This window comes from Lutra lutra, chromosome 3 (genome assembly GCF_902655055.1).
Source record: "Lutra lutra chromosome 3, mLutLut1.2, whole genome shotgun sequence".
NCBI classification, from domain to species: Eukaryota; Metazoa; Chordata; class Mammalia; order Carnivora; family Mustelidae; genus Lutra; species Lutra lutra.
In genome coordinates this window covers 50,977,927-50,995,735 of record NC_062280.1, presented here as the reverse complement: position 1 = coordinate 50,995,735, position 17,809 = coordinate 50,977,927, and the positions used below count along the sequence as shown (strand labels likewise).

General features: G+C 37.9%; 1 protein-coding gene across 2 annotated transcripts in view; it reads left to right on the top strand.

Annotated features, from left to right (window-relative positions):
• STAM2 (signal transducing adaptor molecule 2) overlaps positions 1–16,625 on the top strand; it is a 52,325-nt gene extending 35,700 nt beyond the window's left edge. For both annotated transcript variants that reach the window (XM_047721717.1, XM_047721716.1), the window contains exons 12-15: positions 8,118–8,271; positions 10,819–10,988; positions 13,059–16,273; positions 16,489–16,625. In XM_047721717.1, the coding sequence (XP_047577673.1) occupies positions 8,118–8,271; positions 10,819–10,988; positions 13,059–13,290 (556 nt within the window). In that variant the 3' untranslated portion in view covers positions 13,291–16,273; positions 16,489–16,625. The remainder of the gene's footprint in view (positions 1–8,117; positions 8,272–10,818; positions 10,989–13,058; positions 16,274–16,488) is intronic.
• Positions 16,626–17,809: the final 1,184 nt, after the last annotated feature.

The window sequence follows — 17,809 nt, the reverse complement described above, 5'->3', positions numbered from 1 at the left end:
GTATGGTATTGCCTAGAATGATGGGCTCATGCTCTTATGGTACTAGTCTTCGTTTTCTTACTTGGGCTGGAACTGAGGGATAATGAGTACTGAGGATTAAGCTGAATAGAACACAGAATGAAGACTGGGTCTTGTTAGGTGATGAGAAGTAGTATTTGTAAAACTTTCAAATGAAATTTCCCTTGTGTTTGTGAAGCTAAATCCAAACACATACCTCTCCTTGTTTTTCTTCTTGTATTTCTGTATTTCTCTTGTCCTTTTAATTTCCTTATCCCACATAGTCTTACTCTTCCTTAGAAAAAGCAGCAACACTGAAGGATAGACTCAGCATTTTGAACTTTTCATTTCTTTTTGTCTTTTCTGGTTCTTCAGCTTTCTGTTTGAAGCTGTAGTGAATGGAAGACAAGGATAAGGCTTTAGTGTTCCATCATCATCCCTTTCTAGATTCTGTTTGTTGAACTATGGTATCAGACGTCACAAGAAGATGGAGCACCTGGGCGGCTCAGTCGGTTAAGCATTTGTGTTGGGCTCAGATTATGATCCTGGGGTCCTGGGATCAAGTTCTTCGTCGGGCTCCCTGCTCAGTGGGGAGTCTGCTTCTCCCTCTCCTGCTTCTGCTCCCCCTGCTTGTTCTCTCTCTGTCTTGCACTCTGTCAAATAAAAGAAAATCTTAAAAAAAATTTTTAAAAACCCTGCACAAGAAGAACAGGAATTACTTTACTTACCTGCCTTTATCAGAGAAGGGTAGTAATCTCAAGATTTTTTTCTAGTCACTGAAGATTATAACCTTTTTCTATAAGATGTTTTTAATAAATCCTTTATATTTTCTACATAAACGAGAAACAAATCCCTGTCAAAAATTAATGAAATAGGGTTGCTGGGTGGCTTAGTTGTTAAGCATCTGCCTTTAGCTCAGGTCGTGATCTTAAGGTCCTGAGATCAAGCCCCTCATCGGGCTCCCTCCTCACAGGACGCCTGGTTCTCCCTCTCCCACTTACCCTGCTGGTGTTCCTGCTGTCACTGTCTCTCTCTCTGTCAAAAAAATAAATCTTTGGGTGGGGGTAAGAATGTCAAGATGTTTTTTAAAAAAAAGTTAATGAAATGATGGTGGTAGTTTCATTTTTCTTATTTTGGAGAAAGCATTAAATATCTACATATCTATCTACTGTGGTTTCAGTGCAAGAATATTAATGGTCAGTAAGTATTCAAACTGGAAATGATTAGAAAGAAAAAGGTCAGTATTACCTTAGGGCTAGGAGTAGAATAACTATAAACCTTTCTGTATCTTAAAAATAGTCCATATACTTTAACCCAGCAAATTCAGGCCCATACTAAATACATAAGGATATATGCAAAGATTTACCTCTTAGAAGATTCCTCGCAGTATTATTTATAACAACAAAATTGGATTTATAATAGCAAAGTTGGAAGTAACTAAAACGTCTTTCAGTGTAAGATTGATTTCAAAAATAAAATTACACATCTATACATTATACAGTAAAAAGCATTGTCATTGATAAATGTCTGTTGACATGGAAGGGGCGCCTGGGTGGCTCAGTCATTAAGCATTTGCCTTTGGCTCAGGTCATGATCCCAGGGTCCTGGGGATCTAGCCCCAGAGGCTCCCTGCTCAGCAGGAGGCCTACTTCTCCCTCTTCCACTCCCCATGCTTGTATTCTCTCTATCACTGTCTTCTCTCTCTCTGTCAAATAAATAAAATCTTTTAAAAAATAATAATAAAAATAGGGGCACCTGGCTGGCTCAGTGGGTTAAAGCCTCTGCCTTTGGCTAGGGTCATGATCCCAGGATCCTGGGATCGAGCCCCAAATCGGGCTCTTTGCTCAGCAGGGAGCCTGCTTCCTCCTCTCTCTCTCTCTCTCTCTCTCTGCCTGCTCCTTTGCCTGCTTGTGATCTCTATCTGTCAAATAAATAAATAAAATCTTTTTAAAAAATTAAAAAATAATTTAAAATAATAATAAAAATAAGTATTGACATGGAAAAATATCATACTATGTAATGCAAAAGCAGAGGATATTGGCAGTATAATCTTATTTTTGTTGATAAGAAGAATATCTTCAAAGAAATAGATCTAGCACAGTTAAAAATCAGAGTGACCATTTCTGATATGAGTTTTTTGAGTCACAGCTCACCTGCTCGTTCAATTTCAGTTTCTGAATAGGCCAGTTGGCTTTTTCTGTTCCATGGCCACTGACTACAGATACAGCTTCTATTCTGGAAAATACTTGCTGTTCTTCAGCAATTTTTTTTTAATTTTTATTTATTTACTTATTTATTTATTTTTATTTTTTATAAACATATAATATATTTTTATCCCCAGGGGTACAGGTCTGTGAATCGCCAGGTTTACACACTTCACAGCACTCACCATAGCACATACCCTCCCCAATGTCCATAACCCCACCCCCCCAACCCCCCTCCCCCCATCAACCCTCAGTTTGTTTTGTGAGATTGAGAGTCACTTATGGTTTGTCTCCCTCCCAATCCCATCTTGTTTCATTTACTCTTCTACCCCCTTAACCCCCCATGTTGCATCTCCTCTCCCTCATATCAGGGAGATCATATGATAGTTGTCTTTCTCCGATTGACTTATCTCGCTAAGCATGATACCCTCTAGTTCCATCCACGTCGTCGCAAATGGCAAGATTTCATTTCTTTTGATGGCTGCATAGTATTCCATTGTGTATATATACCACATCTTCTTTATCCATTCGTCTGTTGATGGACATCTAGGTTCTTTCCATAGTTTGGCTATTGTAGACATTGCTGCTATAAACATTCGGGTGCACGTGCCCCTTCGGATCACTACGTTTGTATCTTTAGGGTAAATACCCAGCAGTGCAATTGCTGGGTCATAGGGTAGTTCTGTTTTCAACATTTTGAGGAACCTCCATGCTGTTTTCCAGAGTGGTTGCACCAGCTTGCATTCCCACCAACAGTGTAGGAGGGTTCCCCTTTCTCCGCATCCTCGCCAGCATCTGTCATTTCCTGACTTGTTAATTTTAGCCATTCTGACTGGTGTGAGGTGATATCTCATGGTGGTTTTGATTTGTATTTCCCTGATGCCGAGTGATATGGAGCACTTTTTCATGTGTCTGTTGGCCATCTGGATGTCTTCTTTGCAGAAATGTCTGTTCATGTCCTCTGCCCATTTCTTGATTGGATTATTTGTTCTTTGGCTGTTGAGTTTGCTAAGTTCTTATAGATTTTGGACACTAGCCCTTTATCTGATATGTCATTTGCAAATATCTTCTCCCATTCTGTCAGTTGACTTTTGGTTTTGTTAACTGTTTCCTTTGCTGTGCAAAAGCTTTTGATCTTGATAAAATCCCAGTAGTTCATTTTTGCCCTTGCTTCCCTTGCCTTTGGCGATGTTCCTAGGAAGATGTTGCTGCGGCTGAGGTCAAAGAGGTTGTTGCCTGTGTTCTCCTCAAGGATTTTGATAGGTTCCTTTCTCACATTGAGGTCCTTCATCCATTTTGAGTCTATTTTTGTGTGTGGGTGAGGAAGTGGTCCAATTTCATTTTTCTGCATGTGGCTGTCCAATTTTCCCAACACCATTTATTGAAGAGGCTGTCTTTTTTCCATTGGACATTCTTTCCTGCTTTGTCGAAGATGAGTTGACCATAGAGTTGAGGGTCTATTTCTGGGCTCTCTATTCTGTTCCATTGATCTATGTGTCTGTTTTTGTGCCAGTACCATGCTGTCTTGATGATGACAGCTTTGTAATAGAGCTTGAATTCCGGAATTGTGATGCCACCAACTTTGGCTTTCTTTTTCAATATTCCTTTGGCTATTCGAGGTCTTTTCTGGTTCCATATAAATTTTAGGATTATTTGTTCCATTTCTTTGAAAAAATGGATGGTACTTTGATAGGAATTGCATTAAATGTGTAGATTGCTTTAGGTTGCATAGACATTTTCACAGTATTTATTCTTCCAATCCAGGAGCATGGAACATTTTTCCATTTCTTTGTGTCTTCCTCAATTTCTTTCATGAGTACTTTATAGTTTTCTGTGTATAGATTCTTAGTCTCTTTGGTTGGGTTTATTCCTAGGTATCTTATAGTTTTGGGTGCAATTGTAAATGGGATTGACTCCTTAATTTCTCTTTCTTCTGTCTTCTTGTTGGTGTAGAGAAATGCAACTGATTTCTGTGCATTGATTTTATATCCTGACACTTTACTGAATTCCTATACAAGTTCTAGCAGTTTGGGAGTGGAGTCTTTTGGATTTTCCACATATAGTATCATATCATCTGCAAAGAGTGATAGTTTGACTTCTTCTTTGCCAATTTGGATGCCTTTAATTTCCTTTTGTTGTCTGATTGCTGAGGCTAGGACTTCTAGTACTATGTTGAATAGCAGTGGTGATAATGGACATCCCTGCCGTGTTCCTCACCTTAGCGGAAAAGCTTTCAGTTTTTCTCCATTGAGAATGATATTTGCGGTGGGTTTTTCATAGATGGCTGATAATATTGAGGTATGTGCCCTCTATCCCTACACTTTGAAGAGTTTTGATCAGGAAGGGATGCTGTACTTTGTCAAATGCTTTTTCAGCATCTATGGAGAATATCATATGATTCTTGTTCTTTCTTTTATTAATGTGTTGTATCACATTGATTGATTTGAGGATGTTGAACCAACCTTGCAGCCCTGGAATAAATCCCACTTGGTCGTGGTGAATAATCCTTTTAATGTACTGTTGAATCCTATTGGCTAGTATTTTGGTGAGAATTTTTGCATCTGTGTTCATCAAGGATATTGGTCTGTAGTTCTCTTTTTTGATGGGATCCTTGTCTGGTTTTGGGATCAAGGTGATGCTGGCCTCATAAAATGAGTTTGGAAGTTTTCCTTCCATTTCTATTTTTTGGAACAGTTTCAGGAGAATAGGAATTAGTTCTTCTTTATTTATTTTTTTTTTAAAGATTTTATTTATTTATTTGACAGACAGAGATCATAAGTAGGCAGAGAGGCAGGCAGAGAGAGAGGAGGAAGCAGGCTCCCCGCTGAGCAGAGAGCCCGATGCGGGGCTTGATCCCAGGACCCTGGGATCATGACCTGAGCCGAAGGCAGAGGCTTTAACCCACTGAGCCACCCAGGTGCCCCTAATTAGTTCTTCTTTAAATGTTTGGTAGAATTCCCCCCGGGAAGCCGTCTGGCCCTGGGCTTTTGTTTGTTTGGAGATTTTTGATGACTTCAGTCTCCTTACTGGTTATGGGTCTGTTCAGGCTTTCTATTTCCTCCTGGTTCAGTTGTGGTAGTTTATATGTCTCTAGGAATGCATCCATTTCTTCCAGATTGTCAAATTTGTTGGTGTAGAGTTGCTCATAGCATGTTCTGATAATTGTCTGTATTTCTTTGGTGTTATTTGTGATCTCTCCTCTTTCATTCATGATTTTATTTATTTGGGTCCTTTCTCTTTTCTTTTTGATAAGTCTGGCCAGGGGTTTATCAATCTTATTAATTCTTTCAAAGAACCAGCTCCTAGTTTCGTTGACTTCAGCAAATTTTTATTGACTATTTACCTTTGTCAGGCATTCAGAAATGAATAAAATACCATTTTTTTTCCTTGAATGTATCATCATCAGTTTGTTTTTCCTAGGGGCGCCTAGGTGGCTCAGCCTGTTAAAGCATCTGCCTTTGGCTCAGGTCATGATCCCAGGGTCCTGGGATCAGGCCCTGCATTGGGCTCCCTGCTCAGCAGGAAGCCTGTTTCTCCCTCTCCCACTCCCCCTGCTTGTGTTCCCTCGCTTGGTATCTCTCTGTCAAGTAAATAAATAAAATCTTTAAAAATTTTTTTGTTTTTCCTAATAAGAAAAACAACTTTACTGTCAGAAAAAGAAATATTACGTTTATTTTCTGCCATTGTTTGGAATGAGATTTTTTTTTAAAGATTTTATTTATTTATCTGAGAGAGAGCAGGAGGAGTGGGGAGGGGAAGAGGGAGAGGGAGAAGCAGGCACCCTGCTGAGCAGGGAGCCCAGGTGGGGCTTAATCCCAGAACCGCGGGATCATGGCCCAAGCTGAAGGCAGATGCTTAACCGACTGAGCCACCCAGGTGCCCCTGGAATGAGATTTTTTAACATTTATCACACTAAGAAATTATACTGGGCAGACACGTAAAGTGACTCCAAAAACGTTATATAGATGTACTGAAGAGAGATCCATGGTCTGAACTTAACAATGTTCCAGCTTACTCTTTTTTTTTTAGAGAGTTGCAGGACTGGATCTCACCATCCTGAGATCATGACCTGAGCCAAAATCAAGAGTCAGATGTTTAGGGCGCCTGGGTGGCTCAGTGGGTTAAGCCGCTGCCTTCGGCTCAGGTCATGATCTCAGGGTCCTGGGATCGAGTCCCGAATCGGGCTCTCTGCTCGGCAGGGAGCCTGCTTCCTCCTTTCTCTCTCTGCTTGCCTCTCTGTCTACTTGTGATCTCTCTCTGTCAAATAAATAAATAAAATCTTTAAAAAAAAAAAAAAAAAGAGTCAGATGTTTAACCAATTGAGCCCTTGTTCCAGACATTCTAAGCTTATTTCCTATTGCCCTCCAAAAATCGTTTTCTCCCACCTTGATCAAATTGCCTTAATTCTGTCTTAATTCACACTGTCCCACTGACCTGACCTACTCTTCCTTTTTGGCTTGGGCCTATCTATCCTTCCTCAGGTACAAGTTTAAGTCCCAGCTTCTCCATAAAGACTTCTCAATCTACCACTCCCCAAATTAGTCTGCTTTTCTAAACTCTTCTGTTCCTTACCTTTTTCATATAATTTTGAATTCAATTATATGCCATCTTACATTGCTTGCTATTTTCCATGTGCTTAGCTTTGTCCCCCCAGTAGATTGTAGTCTCTTTGAAGGAGAAAATTACATCTTCTCCATTTTCTTTGTGCTAGTATTGTGTTTGGGCACAGTTAGTAAAAATTTTTTGTTTTGGGGTTGTGTCCCAAATCTTTGAAGGTGATTCCTGTGTTCTTCTGGTGTTTCATCAGTATTCTGGGTATGTGGACCAAATGCCTATGGTTAATTCTTAGTCACACCTTTATCAGCATGGACACTAATTTCTGAAGCTTTCTGTGTGGCGTACAAATGATACTCTGAAAATAGTTTGACTTGCTTTATATAGTCACACCGGAAAGAGAGGAAATAGTACCTTTTTATTGGTTTCAGACATAACATTATAAAGGAAACATTATAGAGGAAAGGTGATAAGTCTTGATAGGATTCAGTCCAGGTCATTTATTTGGTAGTCCTGTGTCTGGTCATCCGCCTCTGTTGCTTGTCTTTTGATCCTCTCTGTGCGTATATAAAAAGCTATATTTAATATACAGGCCGTGGGTGCCCCACGAAGTGCCCTCTAACTTGTATGAACTTGTCAGTTGCAGTGGAAGTTCTTTATTACTCCCCAGGGGAACAAACAAAATTGTACCAAGTCAGAAGGATTTGCACTGGGGTTCCTTGGGCAAATTTGAAAAATGCCGTTATCTGGATTGCTTATACAGCAGAGTATCTGATTTCACTCACTTTCTCAAAAGAAACCAGCAAACAAGAGCAATAGGGACTAGTTTATATATACATTGTTTTTATTTGCATTTTCAAGCATAATTAGATTTTTTTCATTTGATTCTCTATATAAGCAAATGAAAATCATGTGATTTTGTTTGTGAGTGTGTTTTTATTTCAGTCATATCATGCTTCAAAGCAGGCTACTGACTTGCCTTGAGTACTTCTTCTACTTAGATTTTAATTAAGGCTTGGGTTCTTCCAAAATTGAGAAATTATTTTGCTTAGTAATTGAGTTTTAACAGAAGCCTATAATATGTGAAACAGAATTGTCCTAGCACCAAAATTACGAATTGAGTGAATTTTTATGAGGTATAGAACGGACTTTTCCTAATATTATGAAGTCCTCTCAGCCTAGTTATTACAAGAATTAAGGAATTCCTCCTTCCATTTTCCCATGGTGGATGTTCTTTCGTTGTATATAAAGAACCTTTTAAAATAAGAATAGAAAATGTGCTAAATTTAAAAAGTAATTTATGTTCCTAAATACATGCTTAAAAGCATTGAAGAATCTTAAAGTGCTTTTCTTCTCTATCAGGAAGCATTCAGAATTGTCTGAATTGAATGTAAAAGTCTTGGAAGCCCTGGAACTATATAACAAGTTGGTGAATGAAGCACCGGTATATCCACTTTATTCAAAGCTCCATCCTCCGGCACATTACCCCCCTTCATCAGCCAGGGTTCCAATGCAGGTGAGCATATTTTTTAGAACATTTTTCAAAATTAGACAAAAGTTTTAAAGAAAATGTTTTAAAGTTTAGTATTAAAATTTCTATGGTCCATGTATAAAATCATAAAATTCATCTTCGATGGTCCAAAAAGTATGGGCTAAACAATTAGTGTTCACCAGGACAAATGAGATACAGGTATTTTATAACTAATTTTAGTTCATTTTTAACATGAACAAAGAGACCATTAAATAGATGATGGGAGTCCTGGTTTTTCATTTGCTTTTGTAAATGTAAAGCAAAAATCCCTTAAGTAAAAAGTTCAAGTCCTCTGATTTAGGACAGTGCCTGACCTACCAGAAGTTCCCTAGCTGAGGCACCAATGCTATTTCTGTTTCTCAAAAACCAAGAGGTAACATTTCTTTGAAAAATTTCTCTCAACATTTCTTTGACTTACATGATGAGTAAAAGGCTTATTAGTGAACTTCTTTTGTCCTCTGGTCATGCTGTATATTTTTTCTTTGATGCACAACTTAAATGTTAAAAAGTCACGCGCAGGAAGGACGTGATGAAGGCCTTTCAGTGCAGGGTCCAGAAGCCATTAATAAACAGCTTCTTCTCCTAGGACTGTACACCTTGTTGTGCTTCCTGCTGAATGAATACTTATATTTATCACTAGCAAGTATTTTGAAACCTTTTTTAAATTTCAGCCAGTTAGCAATTGAATTCAGAATGGATTTGGATGAACAAAATTCATGTTAATTTATGAGAACTGATATATAAAGGAGCATGTGAAGGAGACACCAAGGAGAAAAGATAGAATGTGGGTGCATAAGCTAGATGACTTGACACGCCATAATTGTTAAGTAAAAATGAAGAGTTTCTATGGTAACTGTCACATCAGACAAGATGCATTTATCAAATATGCTGTGTCACAAACTTTTGAAAGTGGAGAAAAGAATCATTGCATATGAGGGTAGAAAGGATTTCTGGGTGCAAAAGATAGCTGGAGTTTATTCAGTATTGCTTTTGTTTTCAATGAGTTTATTTGCTGCTGCTGTGAAAGTGGAACAAAATAGAAGTGTCTCCATCATTGTATGATAGAACTGTGTTATATTTGTTCTTTGTGTGTGTCTGAAGGGTTATTTATCATTCCTGTGTCAGGTTTTTATGTTTAGTTGCATACTGTTTATAATCTGTTTTGGTAAGCATAACTCAGGTTTCTAAAAAGTTAGCTTTCTATCTGTTTGATTCTTCACATACCTTCTATCTATACTGTTCATGTATAATAGCACTTAAAATATTCCTATTCTAAGTAATCTCTATACCCAGCACAGGGCTTGAACTCACAGCCCTGAGATCAAGAGTCGCAGTCACCACCGACTGAGCCACCAGGTGCCCCCAAAGGTCCTATTCTAATTAGAAAAAATTTCTTACTGAAAATGTTGGAGTAACACACCCTGAGTTAAATCTGTGAAGTCTACTCAGGAACCCTGCACTGTGGAAGAGGTCCATTCCCAGGCTCAGTCTGTTGTCAGTGGGTTGGTATGTGTTGGCCAAGGAGGCGATATGATTGCAGCTACATTAAAGTTGATTTGGCACTTCCAGCCTGCTAAATTTTCATGTCCATGCTCTTTTTTTCTTTTCTTTTAAGATTTTACTTATTTATTTGCCAGAGAGAGAGAGAGAACACAAGCAGGGGGAGTGGCAGAGGGAGAGGGAGAAGCAGGCTTCCCACTGAGCAGGGAACCCAACTTGGGGCTCCATCTTAGGACCCTGGGATCATGACCTGAGCTGAGGGCAGACACTTTAACTGACTGAGCCACCCAGGCGCCCTTCCATGGTCTTTGCTTTGCACATAGCTTTGTTTAAAACTGGAGTGATGATAGTTACTGTATGATACTTAGTTATTAAGTATGTGCACTGTTATACTGGTAGGCAGGTGGAGATAATACCATAAGCATTAGGTAGGGCACATAAAACATCCAAAGAAATTTAGACCATTTTGCTGTTTCCTGAGGATACATCTCATTTACCTAAATATCTTCTTTACTTTTTTCCTATTTGTTGTGAAGGCAGAAAATAAAGGAGACATTGCCAGAGAGGGTCTGCGCCCTGCCCTGATACCATTTATTCTTACTCTTCCAAGTTTCATTCTTAAGAGTTGAATAAGTCATCCTGGGATAGGGGTGAAGAGGGTTGTCATTGGGTTGGTGACTTGAAGTGATAATGGGCTGTCCTTCAAGGGAGTATGTAGTTTCCTGGGGGATCTGCAGCAAGACATGTTCTTGAGTAATAGGCAACCTGGATGGATTCCAGCCTGCTGCTTAAAAATATGTCATCTCCTGCAAAGTAAAAGAACAATCAAGTAAATCATAAATTTCCATAGGTTTGGCACTGTGATTTGGAAGTTCTCCACTTTTTGTACTAGGGTGGATAGGTTGGTAGAACCAGATTGTGCTCTAAATAACTATAACATTTTATTTCATTTAAGGCTTTTAAAGTATTAAATATATTGTTAGATAGATGTTTGGGAAATCAGTGAATCAACCTTTTCTCTTTGTTTAATAGACATACCCCGTTCAGTCACATGGTGGAAACTATATGGGTCAAGGCATTCACCAAGTCACTGTTCCCCAAAGCTATAGCATAGGACCAGATCCGATTGGTCCACTGAGATCTGTGCCTCCAAATGTCAATTCCTCTGTGACAACACAGCCTGCACAGACTCCATATTTAAGGTAAGTTTTTGGGACCTGTGTTAATTTTGTAATTGTATACGTTAAATTTTCACCGAATTTCATAATGAGAATAAACTGACTTTTCTTTTTATAATAATAATAATTGAGGGACGCCTGGGTGGCTCAGTTGGTTGGACGACTGCCTTCGGCTCAGGTCGTGATCCTGGAGTTCCGGGATCGAGTCCCGCATCAGGCTCCCGGCTCCGCGGGGAGTCCGCTTCTCTCTCTGACCTTCTCCTCGCTCATGCTCTCTCTCACTGTCTCTCTCTCAAATAAATAAATAAAATCTTAAAAAAAAAAAAAATAATAATAATAATTGAGATAAAGTTGTAGAACTTCTCATTCCTAATGCCATGAAGTCAGAATGCTTTTGGCTTTACTATCCCTACTAAAATGGTTGCCCAGACATGGCTTATAGTCTGGGTCTCTGGGACAAACTAAAGCTAACTGTCCCTTATAAGGACAAGCCCATGATATACTTAGCATTCTTTTTTTTTTTTTTTTTTTTTTATACTTAGCATTCTTAATCAGCCTAGCAGAGCAGTCCCAGGCATATGTATCTGCATGCACTCCTGAATATCAGAAAACTTTACTTTGACTCCCAAGTGCCTTTGAGCTGTGGAATTTGTGGTCTCTTTTTTTTTTTTTTTTTTTTTTTTTTTTGAGAGCGAGAGAGCATTGTTGGGGAGGGATAGAGGGAGAAACAGAATCTCAGGCACACTCCATGCTGGACTTGTGGGCTTGGAGCCAAACGTGGGTCTCCATCTCATGACCCTGACCCTGAGATCATGACCTGAGCCTAAATCAAGAGTCTGATGCTTAACTGACGGAGCTACCCAGGCACTCCTGTGACCCAGTTGTTTATACTAACACTTCTGTTCTGAAAATGATGTTTAAATATTGCTTTTTATTAACTGGTTAGCAATACGAAATGTTCCTTCAATGTAGTCATGATAGATGATATTTAAGATCTCTTTCCACTCAAATTCCATGAATGTAAATTTTAGGTAGTATCCAAAAATTAAGTAAACCTGTTCCCATTGGTATTTAGTTCAGTTAAAATGTAAAATTTTGTTACTCTGTTTGACACTAGAAGTTATGCAGAAAAAAATTGAAGGAGTATAGACATTAATTCTCATAATAAACAGTGTATTTGGTATAATTTGAAATTAATGCCTTTTTAAAAAAAAAATGTATGTTTAGGGGTGCCTGAATGGCTCCGTGGGTTAAAGCCTCTGCCTTCGGCTTAGGTCATGATCCCAGGGTCCTGGAATTAAGCCCTGCATTGGGCTTTCTGCTCAGCAGGGAGCCTGCTTCCTCCTCTCTCTCTGCCTGCCTCTCTGCCTACTTTTGATGTCTGTCTGTCAAATAAATAAAATCTTTTAAAAAAAAAAAGTATGTTATAGTAATTATAGGAATAAGCAGGAGTTCTGCAATTTGGTGTGATTTTTCAACTTGTTTTTTTTGTTTGTTTGTTTGTTTTGATCTAGTGTTAGTAAGTAAGCTATATAGGTCAAGAATATCTTGAGGGTAAATTCAGGGTCCTGTGTGGATTACACTGTTCTCCCTTCCTTTATTATTTTTATGTAGAGATTCAGGTTCAGTTACCAGGGACTTTGAAAGTGCCACTGTCGAAGGAAAGTGTAGAACATGTGAGGAAAAGAGGCGGTCTCCTCCTAGGAGAAGGGAGAATACGGTCCACAGGTGTACTTTGGAGGGTTCTGTGCTCATTGTAGCTGGCCAAGGATACCCCTTTGAGAAACACAGTCTGCATCTCCTCAAAGATTTTTAAATATTTGCAGTAAGAGGTTTTGGAGAAAACAAAATTAAATAGGCCTTAGAATCTTATAATTTTGTTTTGTTTTGTTTTTTTGTTTTTTTGAGTACTTTCTTCTTAGCAAATATAAAGATTATATTAACAGTGTTGAATAGTTGGAGTAATTAAATTATAATCAGAACAGCAGTTATATAAACTTAAAAAGATAGGCATTTTTATTGTCTCATGATGATTTACCATGACCTAGATAGTGCAAAGTAAATATGGTTTTCTTTTAAATATTTTGTTTGTAGCACTGGACAAGACACTGTTTCCAACCCTGCTTACATGAACCAGAACTCTAACCTTCAGTCAGCTGCTGGTACTGCTGCTTACACACAGCAGATGGGGATGTCTGTGGATATGTCATCTTACCAGAACGCTACTTCTTCCAGTTTGCCACAACTGGCCGGCTTTCCAGTGGCAGTTCCAGCTCATTCAGTCGCACAGCAGCAAACAAATTACCATCAGCAGCCTCTTCTTTAGAACAAACCAGGCATTTTCTTGAAAGCCTTCATATGCGTATTACTTGACCCTTGTGATTCTAATCTAAAAATATTAAAAGAAAAAAAATTTTTTTTCTCAACTCAAAAGAACCATGAATAAATAAAGCACAAAAACTTATCTTACTGTGCTAGGCCATGAAGGGCTTTTTCAGTCCAATTTGTTTGAAGTGCAACTTCTGATCAGAGGCAGCTTCAGGTAGCTTCCAGTTAATTTTGTCTTACTTTCAAATCTCGACACCCAATAAGTAGCCTTATGATACTAAACAGCATGAGCTAGGAGTATGAAGTTTTTGCTTTAAAGATACCACTGTTTATCCCTAAAACATCATGGTAACTGGGAGAGCACCAAAACCTTTGAGTTTTTTTTTTTTTTTGGTCTGCTTATTTTTTTCAGTGTCCGCCACAAACTATTATTTTAAAAAAGGCAAACTTCTTTTTGGGTGAGCATTTAGCTTGCCAGCATATTTCCCTTTGGCTCCTTAAATTGCAGTTGTGTTTGCAGTACTATCAGTTTTCCTCTCTGTTCTGTTGAGTAATAATTAGCATATAATTGTCTCTAGAAGCAAGAGCAATTTGGAAGGAACAAAAATGTTTTCTGTTATTAACGTGAAGACTGTAGAAATGCAGATGTGCAATAAAGCGTTTAGCTACTCCGTCTTGGCGGCTATGGGCTAAGGAATGCCCCATAAAACATTTCCATTCCCTGAAGACAAATGTTTTTCTTACAAGGCTCCCTTGTATTTAGATTGCCACTAATGACCTTCTAAAGTGACTTTGGCCATTCTCTAATGAAGATAATAAGGTCCCCTTGTTTTCCTTCCTGAAGTGTGGTGTGCAGAGATGCTGCATTTTCTTTTTACGGATTACTTGTCAATTTGACCCATGAGACATTCCTAGTAATTTGATGTGATATATCCCAAGCATGAATAATAAGTGTGTTTTTATGGATGTGTTGTTCAAGTTCCATTGCTATGCCAGGCTATTGAGAAATTTGGCCATTCCTTTCAGAGATAATTCTAAGCCTGTGGGATTGATAGGGAAACTATCAGGACAGTTTTTCTGAAGTCTGCATTTTATAAGTTTGCAGTGCTAGTAGATTCCATATACTATAGGAATTATGTAGTAAACCAGTAGGGATTGTTTTCTCCTAAAAATACATACACTACTGCATCATCTACCAACTTGTTAGATAATGCAAAATAGAAGATGGCGAATATATATGCTTACAGATACACGGTACTTAGACTGGGAGAAACAAAGGACATAAGTGAAGTTACTTGTCTGGGAGCAAGATTTCTAAATTGTTTTTTAAAGAGAACCCTTAATCTTTCTGCTAAGAATCCATTTGAAGACAGTGCTCTGAAAATTTTTGTCATTTATCTATTTACAGAAATTTAATTACAAGTATGTTCTTTTTCCAAAGAAACTGTGTCCTAGAATAAAATAGTCTATATACTACTTGGTCTACATTTAAAGAAAAAACAACAGTATTTGAAAGCCCAGTTTCTATCATTGTCTTATTTCAGGTATAAGTAACTGAAAAAGTTTTAACCTTGAATGTCTCATATTCTTTTTTTCACCCAGTATTTTCCTTCCGTGTGAATTCAGTTATATATTTACAAAAAATGCTAAAAGGGTACCTTATTTTTTGGAAACGAATCTTCTGTTCTTTAAAGAAAAAACATAAAAAGCATTTATAAAGCTGCTCTTGATAATGTTGGCATATATATATCAAAAATCTTACATCTTTTCCTCCCAAACAGTATTTAATAAGGTTATTTTAATGTTTGTGTAAATATTTTATGTATAATTGTGATCGGAATTGTAAAAGCTTAACTTGGTTAAGTCTTTGAACTAGTATAAATACTGCACACCTGCTAAATTGGGATCAGCCAATTAAGTTCACCAAATGTAGTTTTGGAATAATATAACATGCGACATGTATATAAATCGTGTATATTGGCATTTATCTGTGAAATTTTATACATCCAGAAGTTTCTTCTCCCTCTTAAAAACAATTTTATTTTGGCCACACTGTAATGAATTTTGTGTTGCAGGTTGTCAGTAGTATAAAATGTTATTAAAATCTGTGTACTAAGATGGTATTTTTCGTGTTAATAGGAAATAACAGGGTTGTTAATTTTCTTTCTTTTCCATGATCTTATGGGTTGTATTTATTTTAAGACCTCTTTATAATTAAATATTTTCTGCCAAAGGAATTGTCTAATATCAGATTTCTACACTGGGTTCATACTTGCTGTTTTATAAAAAAAATAAAAATGACTTCTATTTCATATGAAATCTCGATACATTAGAAAAATTTTCTGAAAATTTATAATAAAATTACTTTTCATCAATGTAGAAAGAATTTCCCTTGGGTGTTAAAATACAGGAAGTGGATTATGTTCTTGTAGTTTGGAAAATGTACAGTCTGCCGACATTGTCTTATAATTTGGTAATCTACAAAATTACCTGAACATTAAATAATTATACTACTTATCAATTAGGATTTGAAATTATTTGCAAATACATTGTCCTCTGATGTTATTTCAAAGAGTTGATACTTGACCACATAACAAATTTTCACTGTATGTTTTACAGAGGATTTATAAAGTTTCACCTTCCAGATTTTTTAAACATTTATTTTGAATGTTAAAAATATTATGGCTTAGGTATTTTAAAAATTTCTCTTAGAAATTGTAAGTGTCTAGTCTTTTGGCTTCTGGGGAGGATTTACTGAATTGTTATGATGAGAAAGCTCAAGTTATTTTTGTAAGTATAAATTATAAATAATATAGCACCAATCTATCATTCTTTGTTTCTGTGAGAAGACATTTTTCTTATTTACTTATATCAGTCTTAGTCAATAAATAAAGGGAGGACTCAATTCTTGAGATTTAATTTTTTTGTTGTTAGTACAATTTAGTTTCTTTTGGAGATTAAAGATTTAGATTTTTTTAAAAGTTTTTTCGTAGAGGGGCACCTGGGTGGCTCAGTGGGTTAAGCCCGCTGCCTTCGGCTCGGGTCGTGGTCTCAGGGTCCTGGGATGGAGCCCCGCATCGGGCTCTCTGCTTAGCAGGGAGCCTGCTTCCTCCTCTCTCTCTGCCTGCCTCTCTGCCTGCTTGTGATCTCTCTCTGTCAAATAAATAAATAAAAATCTTAAAAAAAAAAAAAAAAGTTTTTTCCCAGAAGAATTATTCTAATTTTACCAAGCTAAATTTGAGTTAGAGTTTTCTAAAAACCTTACTGTGTCAAAAAGAGAAATTATGTTGCTTCTTACAAAGTGTAGTGAGAGGAATCGTGTTCCCCGCCCCCCAAAAATTCATGTTTGCCTAGATTGTCAGGATGTGACCTTATTTGGAAAAAGACTTTGCAGATGTAATTAAGGATCTTGAGGTGAGATCATCCTAGATTTAAGGTGTCCTTTTAAAAGAGAATACACACACTGGGATGCCTGGGTGGCTCAGTGGGTTAAGCCGCTGCCTTCGGCTCAGGTCATGATCCCAGCGTCCTGGGATCGAGTCCCACATCGGGCTCCTTGTTCTGTAGGGAGCCTGCTTCTCCCTCTGCCTCTGCCTGCCACTCTGTCTGCCTGTGCGCTCTCTCTCTCTCTCTCTCTGACAAATAAATAAATAAAATCTTAAAAAAAAAAAAAAAAAAGAATACACACAGGTACACAGAGAGCGGGGCCTGTAAAGATAGAGACAGAACCTGGAGTGAAGGTGCCACAAATCAGAAATGGCCGGGGGCCACCAGAAGCTGGAAAAAGCATGGAAGGATTCTCCTCCAGAGCCATCAAAGAGATCACAGCCCAGCTGATACCTTGATTTCAGATTTCTGGCCTCTAAACCTGAGAGAGAAGACATTGATGTTGTTTCAACCCTAGGAAACGAATAAACATGGATAAAAGTGTACAGCAAACTCCTGAGTACCAACCATTTCAAACTTTTATAAAATTGGTTAACTTGTTAGGAGAATTCGGAGACAAATGTCTGTAGTCCAGAAGTAGCAGTCTTATCTTTTCTAAGTTCTACTGAAATTGCATGGATTAATGAAGTAAGATCCCTGTCGATTCCATCATCCCATTTTTACTTTTTTTTTTTTTTTTTTACATCACATCTCAATAATTTCCTATGCCTGAGAAGTTAACAGGATGGCAATTTATGCCTTTTTTTTTTTTAAAGATTTTTTATTTATTTATTTGACAGACAGAGATCACAAGTAGACAGAGAGGCAGGCAGAGAGAGAGAGGGAAGCAGGCTCCCTGCTGAGCAGAGAGCCCGATGTGGGACTCGATCCCAGGACCCTGAGATCATGACCCGAGCGGAAGGCAGCGGCCTAACCCACTGAGCCACCCAGGCGCCCTTTTTTTTTTTTTTCTTTTTTTCTTTCTTTTTTTTTTTTTTTTAAGAATTTATGCCTTTTCTATCCAGTCTTCTATCTTCTGTCTACCCACTCTTCTGTAGTGGGTATTGACTGGAGAAATGTTTAAAGGCAGG